Source organism: Peromyscus maniculatus, chromosome 17 (assembly GCF_049852395.1).
Source record: "Peromyscus maniculatus bairdii isolate BWxNUB_F1_BW_parent chromosome 17, HU_Pman_BW_mat_3.1, whole genome shotgun sequence".
In the NCBI taxonomy this organism is placed as follows: domain Eukaryota; kingdom Metazoa; phylum Chordata; class Mammalia; order Rodentia; family Cricetidae; genus Peromyscus; species Peromyscus maniculatus.
In genome coordinates, this window is record NC_134868.1 from 2082322 (window position 1) to 2093391 (window position 11070).

The 11070-nt window shown below is 54.7% G+C and overlaps 1 protein-coding gene across 5 annotated transcripts in view; it reads right to left on the bottom strand.

Moving 5' to 3' along the window:
* Positions 1-311, bottom strand: part of Crtc1 (CREB regulated transcription coactivator 1) — a 57600-nt gene extending 57289 nt beyond the window's left edge. For all 5 annotated transcript variants that reach the window (XM_076553082.1, XM_076553081.1, XM_076553080.1 and 2 more), the window contains exon 1: positions 126-311. In XM_076553082.1, coding sequence (XP_076409197.1) covers positions 126-251 — 126 coding nt within the window. In that variant the 5' untranslated portion in view covers positions 252-311. The remainder of the gene's footprint in view (positions 1-125) is intronic.
* Positions 312-11070: the final 10759 nt, after the last annotated feature.

Genomic DNA, 11070 nt, shown 5'->3' on the forward strand with positions numbered 1-11070 from the left:
CGGTGGCCGCTCCGCTCCGCGCCGCACCGGCTGGCGGCGTGGGGACACCTGCGGCGGCCGCAGCCCCGCCCCCGCGCCTCTCCCTCCTCCCCGCCCTCCTCCCGTCCCCTCCCCCGCGCTCTCACCCGCGCGGCCCGCGTCAGGCTCAGGTCCTTCATGACCTCCTCGAAGGCCGCCGTCTCCTCCGCTTGCTTCTGGTTGTGCAGTGCGATCTTCTCGCTAAATTTCCGCGGATTGTTCGAAGTCGCCATCTTCTCGCCGCCGCCTCCTCCTCCTCCTCCTCCTCCACCTCTTCAGCCCCCCCCCCACTCGCGGGCGCCACTGCGCAGGCGCCAGCCGGGCCCACGGCTGGGGAGCAGTGCGCAGATGCAAACGCGGCCCCGGAGCATGGCGCAGGCGCCCTGGGGCGGCGCGCGGCGCGGGGGTGAGACGCATGCGCGCACCTAGGGAGCGCGTTGGGAAGTGGGGGGTCGGGGGGGGGGACGGGGGGCGTGGCTACGCACGCGCCCTGCGGTGCGCGGTCGGCTGCACGGCGGGGGCCTGCGTGCGGGTCCTGTGCCGTCCCCGAGTGGCGGGAGCGGCGGAGGCGGCGGCACGGGCGCAGGCAGCACTGGCGCCCGCATTCACGGGGCTCCAGCTGTCACTGAGCAGTTATGGAGCGCACGCTGTACCCCGGGGCAGCGGCGCGAACCCGCAGCCGTGGTCCCTGGGCCGCTGGGGCACTCGGCCGGGGACGGGAGCAGGGGGCCCGAGGTGCCGCTTCTGGGCATAGCCTGGCTCGGCACACAGAAGCCGGGGCCGGTCCCCAGCAACACACACACGCAGTTACCATAATCAAGTTTCAGATCTAGAGAAATGTGCCGCGCCGTCTAAGAACAGCGACCCTGCTGGGTGTGATGGCGCAGAGTGCTGCAGCCAGGGGATCCGGAGTTCCAGCCATCCTTAGCTGCAGTGAGTTCAGTCAGCCCGGGACACGGGACGGAGACTCAGCGGGGAAGGGCACCTGCCGCCCTAGTGAGGGACCCGGCTCTGGATCCCAGCACGCAGGTGGAGCAGCTCACAAGCGCTTGCAACTCCGGTTCTCGGGCATCCAACGCCCTCTTCTGCCTCGGCGGGCGAGCGCGCGCACACAGATGCATAAGTGAAGTTTACTTTTAATTTAGAAATATTAGAGCAATGCTCCTCTCTGAACGGAGGAGGTGTGGATGGGGGTGGGTAGACGAGAGGAGGGCAGGGAACAGGAGGAGAGAGGGGATACTGTTCGGTATCTAAAATAATTGAAAAATGTTATTTAAAAAAAATTGAGCTAGGGAGATGGCTCCATGGGTACAAGCATGGGAACCTGAGTCTGAATCCCCAGCATACAAATAAAAACCAGGCATGGCCATGCATGTCTGTGACCTGGGTGTTAGGGAGGTGACGTCAAGTCATTGTAGCTGAAAGATGAGCTCCATGTTCAGTGAGAGACCCTGCCTCAAAGGAATAGGTAGACGGGAATGGAGAAAGACACCCAACACCTTCCTCTGGCATACACTCAGCAGTAAGTCATGGAAGCTGGGCACAGGGATACACATGTCATCCCAGCACATAGGAGGCTGAGGCAGGAGGATCAGGAGTTCAAAGTCATCCTCGCTACAATAGAGAATTCAAGGCCAGGCTGAGGGACTGTCTCAAGAAGACAAAAGAAGTTAAAAAAAAAAAAAAAAAAAAAAAGAGCCGGTCGGTAGTGGCGCGCGCCTTTAATTCCAGCACTCGGGAGGCAGAGGCAGGTGGATCTCTGTGAGTTCGAGGCCAGCCTGGACTACAGAGTGAGTTCCAGGAAAGGCGCAAAGCTACACAGAGAAACCCTGTCTCAAAAAACAAAAAAAAAAAAAAAAAGAAAAGAAAAGAAAAGGAAGGAAGGAAGAAAAGAAAAGAGATCAGTGATCAGAGAGACCCGAGAGCAGTATCACGGAGAGAGCTTGCTGCAGCCACCAGCACTAGGGAGTTGCAGGCTTTCGTGAGGCTCACTCCATGCCCCAGAGCATGAACCCCAGGGTCATCTTTAACGCCTTTCCAGTCTCACTCCATATTGCAGGCCCCCTCAACCAGACACTTCATCGGGTGGCCTGGAGTCTGCAGCGCCTCTGACTCCTTGCTGTGTGTGTCCAGCCCAGTCTTGTCAAAGCTGTCTGCTTTTCCATGAGTGCTCACAGGAGGGCCAGGAACCCACCCTTGGTCAGGAATAAAAGGGGGAGCTGAGTCTCCCAGTGGCAGAGGTGGCCAGGAAGCAGTCAAGCTGAGAGCAACAGCTAGCTGTCTCCAGTCACACAGAGGGGTCCTCGTCCCCTGGTTCACACCCCAGGGTTGGCAGCAAGATGGACCGGGGAAGCAGAAGCTAGGACCTCCTCTTTGGCGAGAGTGACACTAGAGGGCAGACCCACATTTGGCAGACTTTCCAGTGGGCAGCAAGTGCCACATAATACAACAGGTGGTAGATGAAGGCCAGGTGGCTGGAGAGGACGGATGCACAGGAGGTCGGGGGAGAGGACAGACTGGGAGGTGGTTTGGTTTTTGAGACAGGGTATCGTGCCGCCCAGGCTGGCCTTGAACCTGTGGAAAACTTCCTGTGTATCTTCTTGAGTGCTTGGAAGTGCTGAACCACCACACCTAGCCTTTCTTCTCCCAGATAGGGTCTCATGTAGCCCAGGCTAGCCTCAAACTCCCTACATAGCTGGAAATGACTTGGAACTTCTGATCCTCCTGCCTCAGACTTTCAAGCCCATGGGTCACCACAGTTTTGAGCACTTTCTGAGGTGTGTGTGTGTGTGTGTGTGTGTGTGTGTGCGCGTGCGCGCGCGCCTGCATGTACAGGGGCCCGCGCATGGGAAGGAAGGCACATGCATCTATAGAGGTCTGAGATTCACTCCTGAAACTTAGTTACTGTAGGAAATGGAACACACACTCCCGTGAACCTCAGTGTCCTCCTTGGTCACTCCCACCTTCATTTTAGCGTCATGGCCTCTCACTGAGCCCAGAGATTGCTGACTGGCCAGCAAGTCCCAAGAATCCTCCAGTCTCCGCCTCCCTTGTGCTGGGATTACAGATGCACCCTGCCGTGACAGACATTTCCTGTGAATGCTGGGGATTGGACCTCGGGTCAGGCTTGCAAGGCTGACCCTTTGTTGACGGAGAGGCGCCCACATCCCCAACCTTCCTGACTTGTGCCAGCACCTCATTTCAAGGTTGCTCTAAGTTTGCAGTCTTTATACCTGTGATACCAGCACCAAGGAGCCTGAGGCATGATGACGAAAGCCAGCCTGGGCTGCATAGCAAGACCCTCCTCAAAAATGAAAGTCAGGGGCTGGAGAGATGGCTCAGTGGTTAAGAGCACTGACTGCTCTTCCAGAGGACCCGAGTTCAATTCCCAGCACCCACATGGCAGCTCACAACCATCTGTAACTCCAGTTCCAGGGGACCCCAGACATACATGAAGGCAAACAGCAGTGCACATAAAATAAGTAAATAAATTATTTTAAAAAAATTAAAAACAAGGGGCTGGTGAGATGGCTCAGTGGTTATTCTCTGCTGTTCCAAAGGTCCTGAGTTCAATTCCCAGCACCCACATGGCAGCTCACAACTGCCTGATGCCCTCTTCTGATGTGCAGATATATATGCAGACAAAGTACCCATATAAATGAATGAATGAATAAATAAATAAATCTTGAAAAAAATTAAAAACAAAGTTTAAAAAAAATGAAAATGAAGGGGCTGAAAATGAAGGGGCTGGAGGAAGGGCTATCTCCAGCAAGTGTTTGCTGGTCTCCCAAATGACTCCAGTTCTGTTCCCAGCTCCCACAGGAGGAACTCGTGACACCTGTATCTCCGGTCCCCCGGGATCAACTCCTCCTGAGGCCCCTGCACGCTCATTCCCACACACAGAAAGAGAGAGAGGAAGGGGGACTTAGAACGGGACACACATCACACACGGGTCTGCAGTGCAGAGGGTGACTGTGAAAGACACCGCACAGAGGAGGATGGAGCCTTGAGGTGCCAAGACTGGGGGGGCCTATCCTGCATCCAGTGCTCAGGCTAGGGAACCAGGCCTGCACACGAGGCCTCTGTGCACCCCCACACCTCTGCTTAGTCCATCTTTCCCATCTGGCACTGCCTGAGACCACCATTTCTGTCCAGCAGAGCAGAGTTGGGACACACGCCTGTCTGCCAGCTAGTTCTTGCCGTCATCTAGAGAGGTCAGAGGGCACAGACAGGGCCCTCAGATGCCAGGAACAGATTAAACACAGGGCCACGGCTGGCTAGGACTGGGCCCTGACTACAGTCCCAGACTCCTTCCCACGTGGCTTCAGAAGGCTTTAGCGAACTTTAACACGGGTTGGTTAAATACCAGCTGACTCTAAGCTCAGATCTCAAGGGCGACCCTCACAGCCACAGGCAAACGGGGGGCAGAGGGCTGGAAGGGCACAAAGGTCAGCAAGTTACACCTGGGGCTGTGTTCTGCACACCCCGCCCACCCCACAGCCCCCTGCAACTGGATCTTTTCTGACTCCCAGGTGGTGGAAGAGCCAGCCTGCTTCCTGGGCAGTGGCTTGACCATGACCTAAGCGCTCCTGATCCACTGACCAACCCCTCAGGCCTGACGGAGGTGACGTGGAGAGAATCGATAGAGGGACCCTCTTCCTCTTCCCCTCAAAGGAAATTGCAGGATGTGGTGGCACACACCTGTCACCCAGCACTGGGGACACTGAGGTGGGAGGACTGAGACTTCCGGGGCGGGGCCCAGAGAGGTGGCTCAGTAGATGGTGTGTTGGTTTGACTAAGAATGGCCCCCGAATGGCCGGGCGGTGGTGGCGCACGCCTTTAATCCCAGCACTCAGGAGGCAGAGCCAGGTGGATCTCCGTGAGTTCGAGGCCAGCCTAGGCTACAGAGTGAGGTCCAGGACAGGCTCCAAAACTATACAGAGGAACCCTGTCTTGGAAAAAAAAAAAAGAATGGCCCCAAAGATGTGGTGGCGCTCACCTTCAATCTTAGCACTCTAGAGGCGGAGGCAGGTGGTCTCTCTGAGTTTGAGGCCAGCAGAGCAAGTGTTCCAGGACAGCCAGGGTTACACAGAGTAATCCCATCTAAAAACAAAAACAAAAAAAAAAAGGTCCCACAGCTCATACAGTCAAATGCAAGTGTCACTATTTGATAGAGCAGAAGGTTGGTTAGGCGGTGTGGCCTCGCGGGCAGAAGTGTGTTGCTGTAGGGAAGGGCTGTGACGGTCTATGCTCAAACTATGCCTAGCTCAGTTCACTTCCTGCAGATAAAGATGGAGGACTCTCAGCTCCTTCTCCAGCACCATGTCTGCCTGCACGCCACCAAGTCCGGTGTGAGGATAATGGACTAAACCTGTGAACTGTAAATATCTCCAGAGTAACAGAACAGCAACTAAGACAGCAGGAAAGGCACAAGGCCCAGGTTCAATTCCCACACAGCCTCTCACAACCATCTGCAGCTCCAGTGCCAGAGGATCCAGCGCCTCCTTCTGGCCTCCTTGTGTATTGCACACACATTCACCAAGGCACACAGAAATAGTAAATTATAAATGACTATTCTTTTCTTTTTCTTCTGAACCCAGGGCCTTGTGCTTTCTAGGCAAGCGCTCTACCACTGAGCTAAATCCCCAACCCCAAATAACTATTCTTTTAAAAAAAACAAAAACAAAAAAAAAACAGGAGCTGGGAAACTGGCTTTGTGGGTAAACATGCTTGCTGTACAAGCATTGGGACTGAGTCTGGATCCCACACACATGTAAAAAGCTGGGTGTGCTGTAACCCAACACTGGGGAGCAGAGACAGGTGGATTCTGGGAGTTCACTGGCCAGTCAGCCTGGCTACATGGTGAAAGATTGTCTCAAGAAAATAAGGATGAGAGGGTGGAATATTCCAGATGTCCTGCCCTGGTCTCTACATGCTCGTAAATAGACGCAAAACACTTGCATGGATGCAACACACACACACACACACACACACACACACACACACACACACACACTCACAGACTTCTCTGCTTACACTCACACACAGACTCACACACTCACACACATTCACACACACAACACTCTCACTCACACACAGACTCACACACTCACACACACAACGCTCTCTCACACACACTCACACACACAACGCTCTCTCACACACATTCACACACACAACGCTCTCACTCACACACAGACTCACACACTCACACACACAGCGCTCTCACACACACACTCACACACACAACACTCTCACTCACACAGACTCACACACTCACACACACAGCGCTCTCACACACAACACTCACACACACACAACGCTCTCACTCACACACAGACTCACACACTCACACACACAGCGCTCTCACACACACACTCACACACACACTCACTCACACTCACATCACTGTCATCATCATTAATGTACTAATGACAGCGAAGTAAGTTGACCTTGCGCTGTGAAACCAGGGCAGATGGAAGCTGTCATGAAACCTGAGTCACCCCCAGCCTCAAGATCTCAGCCTGGCAGGGGACTTCTATCTGCGATCCTCTCTGGATTTTTCTCTCCTTCAAGGTTTCAGCTCATACATGTCTGCTAGCTAATACAATACATGCTACCTGTAGGCATGAAAACAGGTTTGCTGAGTGATTTTCTGCTTAGGGAACTCCTATTCATCCCCCAAAGCCTACTGCAAAAGGCTCCCTCTTGCAGGCATCTCTTTCTTTTTTTCTTTTTTTTCTTTCTTTCTTTTTTTTTTGTTTGTTTGTTTCTTGAGACAGGGTTTCTCTGTGTTGTTTTGGTGCCTGTCCTGAATCTCTCTCTGTAGACTAGGCTGGCCTTGAACTCACAGAGATCCGCCTGGCTCTGCCTCCCGAGTGCTGAGATTAAAGGCCTGTGCCACCACCACCACCGGCTGCAGACATCCCTTTCTGATTCCCAAGCAGAAGTGAGAATGCCTTGCCACACTGCCTGTCTCCGGACAACTCTCTGGGAGAGAATGGCCAGATGCTAAAGGACACTACCTGAGATGCAGCGCACACCTGAGAAACCCCTCACCCTAGCTGCTGTGGGATGTTCTGTATGCTGTGAATGTGTTGCTCTGATGGGTTGATCGGTCAGTAGCCAGGCAGGAAGTATAGGCGGGATAAACAGACGAGGAGAATTCTGGGAATAGAAAGGCTGAATCAAGATGCTGCCAGCCATCACCATGAGAAGCAAGATGTAAAGATATGGGTAAGCCACGAGCCATGTGGCAAAGTATAGATTTATAGAAATGGGTTAATTTAAGACGTAAGGTCTAGCTAGTGAGAAGCCTGAGCCAATAGGCCATATAGTTTTAATTAATATAAACCTCTGTGTGTTTACTTGGGTCTGAATAGCTGTGGGACCGCGGGGCCACCGGGCAGGAACACAGAAAAGTTGTATGTGGTGTGTGTGTGTGTGTGTGTGCAGCTGGGTAGCCCCAGGTTTCCTCCCAGTACTGCAAATAACCAAAAGGTGGACCTGGAGTCCATCTGGATGGCACAGTCAGGTGAGGTCCCAGGTCGCGTCTACCCACCCTGCACTTGAGCCAGGAACCAGCAAGATGGCAGGCACAAAAAGGTTTGAAGCCCAGTGTGTTCCTGAGTTCAGACCCCAAGACCCACATGGTGGGACCGAGGGAATGGCTCCTGCAAACTGTCCTCTGACCTCATGCGCATGCACTCACGTAATATATAAAAACCTTTAAAGAAGCAAGGGGCTGGGGAGAGAGCGGTTAGGAGCACTGGCTGCTCTTGCAGAGGACTCGGGATCAATTTCCGGCACACACATGGCAGCTACACTGACCTGCCTTTTCCTGGCTGCCCAGCATCCAGGTCTCTGTTCCCATTTAGGAAGCTGGTCCACGTGAAAAGAAGTCCCTAAGTCGATGGTGGGGGTCCTCCTATTGGTTCCCATTCTCCACCTGTGCCTGTACCCACAGCCTTGGCCTTGGAATACTTTGGTTCTTTCTTTTCAGGGAGAAACGTCCACTGGTCACGTTGGCCTTGGCTTTGTGCTGTGCCCAGGGTAGATGCAGCTGCACAGCAGCCTCCTAGCGAGACCTCAGCAGCTGAACACGGTTCCCGTGGCCTTGGACACCGTGCGGCGGGAATGGAGTCTTGGCTTGCTGCTGGCCTCAGAAGTGTGCAAGACAGGAACACAGAGCGCTGCCAGTCAATAGCCTCACAGCCAGAAACAGACTGCAGCCTCATCAGCCTGGATGACACACTCAATGCCCACTCACCCACAGGAGAACCATGTGTTAACAATTCGTGCAGGGCTGTTTCTTAGGTGTTCTGTTTTGTTTTTGAGACAGGGTCTCACTCTGTAACCCCAGTTGTCCTGGAATGCTCTCTTACTACTTTTTTGGGGGAATGGGGGCTACTGAGACAGATTTCTCTGTGTAGCCCAGGCTGTCCTGAACTCACTCTGTAGACCAGGCTGGCCTCAAACTCAGAGATCTGTCTGCTGGGATTAAAGCCATGGGCCACCACGCCCTGCTGGGAATGCTCTCTTGAAGTCCAGGCTGGCCTTGAACTCAGAGATCTGCCTGCTTCTGGGGGTTAAAGGGGTGTGCCACCACACCTAGCTATGGGGTTCTTTCTTTCTTTCTTTTCTTTTGGTTTTTCAAGACAGGGTTTCTCTCTGTAGCATTGGAGCCTGTTCTGGATCTCACTCTGTAGACCAGGCTGGCCTTGAACTCACAGAGATCCGCCTGCCTCTGCCTCCCAAGTGCTGGGATTAAAGGGGTGCGCCGCCACCACCCAGCTGGGTCTTTTTCTTATGTAGCAGTAGCTGACTAATTCACAGATGTGCTGCCTCTCCTGTAAGCAGAAATATAGACAGAGGACACAGACTGGGCATGGTGGTCTCAATGAGAATGGCCACCAGTTGGTGGAAGTGGGGAGGATGACGCGGTGTAGACTTGTTGGAGGAGGCATGTCACTGGTTGGCTGTGAGCTTTCAAAAGCCCGCTCCATTCCCGTGTGCTCCCTACCTGGTGGTCGTTGTCTCACTGTGTGGCTTCTCAGCTGCTGCTCCAGCGCCATGGCTGCTGCGGCAGGGCTGGCTGCCGGCCAGGATGCCCACGGACTCACCTCTGAACCTGCAAAGCCCAGTGAACTCTCCCTTCCTAAGGTGCCTTGGTCACGGTGTCAGACGCTTCATAACTAAGACAGGAGCACCAGGTGAGGGCTTTCCTACTCAACGAGGTGGAACAGGGCTGGCAAGATGGCTCCGTGGGTAAAGGAGCTTGCCACCAAGCATGATGACCTAAGTTCGGTCCCTGGGTCGCACGGGGTGGAAGAAGACAACCAGCTCCTGACGGTTGTCCTCTGATGTGGTGTGCAGTGACAAGGTAAGTGCCCTCAGCATCCAGGACTATGACATCCCCCAGCTCAGCGTCTGGCACCTCACTCCTTTGCTTCTTCTTAGCCCGAACTCAGGCCCTGGCCACTTCTGGAAGCTACTGCACATCTCCCTTTGTAGCCCAGGCTGGGTTAGACTTGCAGCCCTCACGTCTCAGCTCTAGGCTGCTGGGATGATAAGTGTGTACCACCATGCCCAGTTTTGTGTGCAAGGGTGTTACCTCACAACTGAATGCCGGGCCTCACACATGCTAGGGGAGCACTCTCTTGGAGCTGCGTGCCTGTCCGTCACATTCACATTATGTGTACGTGTACAAGTAGAGGCAGGAGAATGAGCGTGCTGCTCTATGATGGGCCCTGGAGCTGGGGTCTCCGCCCGCCACAGCACTGGGGTTACAGACGCTCCAGTTTCTTTGTGGGTGCTACAATCTGAACTCATGGCACTCTTAGCTGCTGTGCCATGTTCTGTTTGGTGTGCATGTGCTTGGCGTGTGTGCACACCATGGAACACACACGGAGGTCAAAGGGCAAGCCGCAGGTGTCAGTTCTGGCCCTCACACGTGGGTCTGGGGGGTGAATTCTAGCCATCTTGCTGGCCCCTAATTTTGAATTGTTTGGTCTCAGCTCTCCAAAAATCTGTCTGCTGCGTCTTAAGTAGCATTTTGAATAACAAGGAGTCTGAGGTCCAAGGTCCAGGATGGGAGGATGGATTGTGACTTTAAGGGTTTAGGAGGCTGGGATGTCTCCATGATCCACTTACCTTGCTCATCACAGCCACAAGATGGCTGCATTAGCTCCTGGCATCCTGTCCACAGAGGAAGCAGCCAGTGAGGGAGGGGCAGCAAAGCCTCCCTCTTGTCCAAAGAAACTTCCGACCCCTTGGAGCTTGCTGGCCAGAGCTGGGAGCTGTGCCCGGATTGAAAACAACCGCATCCATCAGCAGTGCCAAGAACGGTGCGGACCGAATCTTAAATCAACCCCTGCGGCTGGGCACATGGCTGCTGGCAGCGTATCAGAGTTCAGCTGGTGAGGAGGGGGCTGTGGCTGCTGGGTCAGCCCCGGGGAACCCTGGAAGGCAAGCTTAGCAGGGGCCCTGCCTGGACGGGAGTGCCACAAACGCTGGGGTTGGGATGCTGATTGGCACTCACCTCTCTTGTGTATGGGCATCTTCTGGCCAGGTCCCCCTGGGCTAGGTCCCAGGCTGCAGAGACTCAGCCAGGTGCCGCCAGCACTGGGGGAGCGCAGGGAGCTGAGCCGTGAGAACTTTCAAGCTGGAGCTGACTTCTGGAAAGCAGAGCCAGGGGCGGGCTTCCAAGCTGGCCAGGTCCAGGCAGATTCCCACCTCACACGGCTCCCTGGAGGCCCCCTTGGCCTGACTCACTGCGAGGCCCTAGAAGTCACACTTGGCCTGTCTCTCGGGCCTGCAAACCGCCTTCCCCTGAGAGGGCAGTTTCCCACAGCCAGAGCCCAGGTGTGGAGGGAGGCGCCTGAGGACCTTGGCCAGGCCTCTAGAAGAAGCAGGAAGCAGCCCAGTGCCCCAGGTTCCGGACGATTCAGATCCCTAAGACTTTAAGATAAAAGGCAGAGAGGCCAGGGCAGGGCTGCTACCGACCTGCAAGAGGGCATCTGCCAGATGCTGGAGCTGGCTTCTGTGTATGGG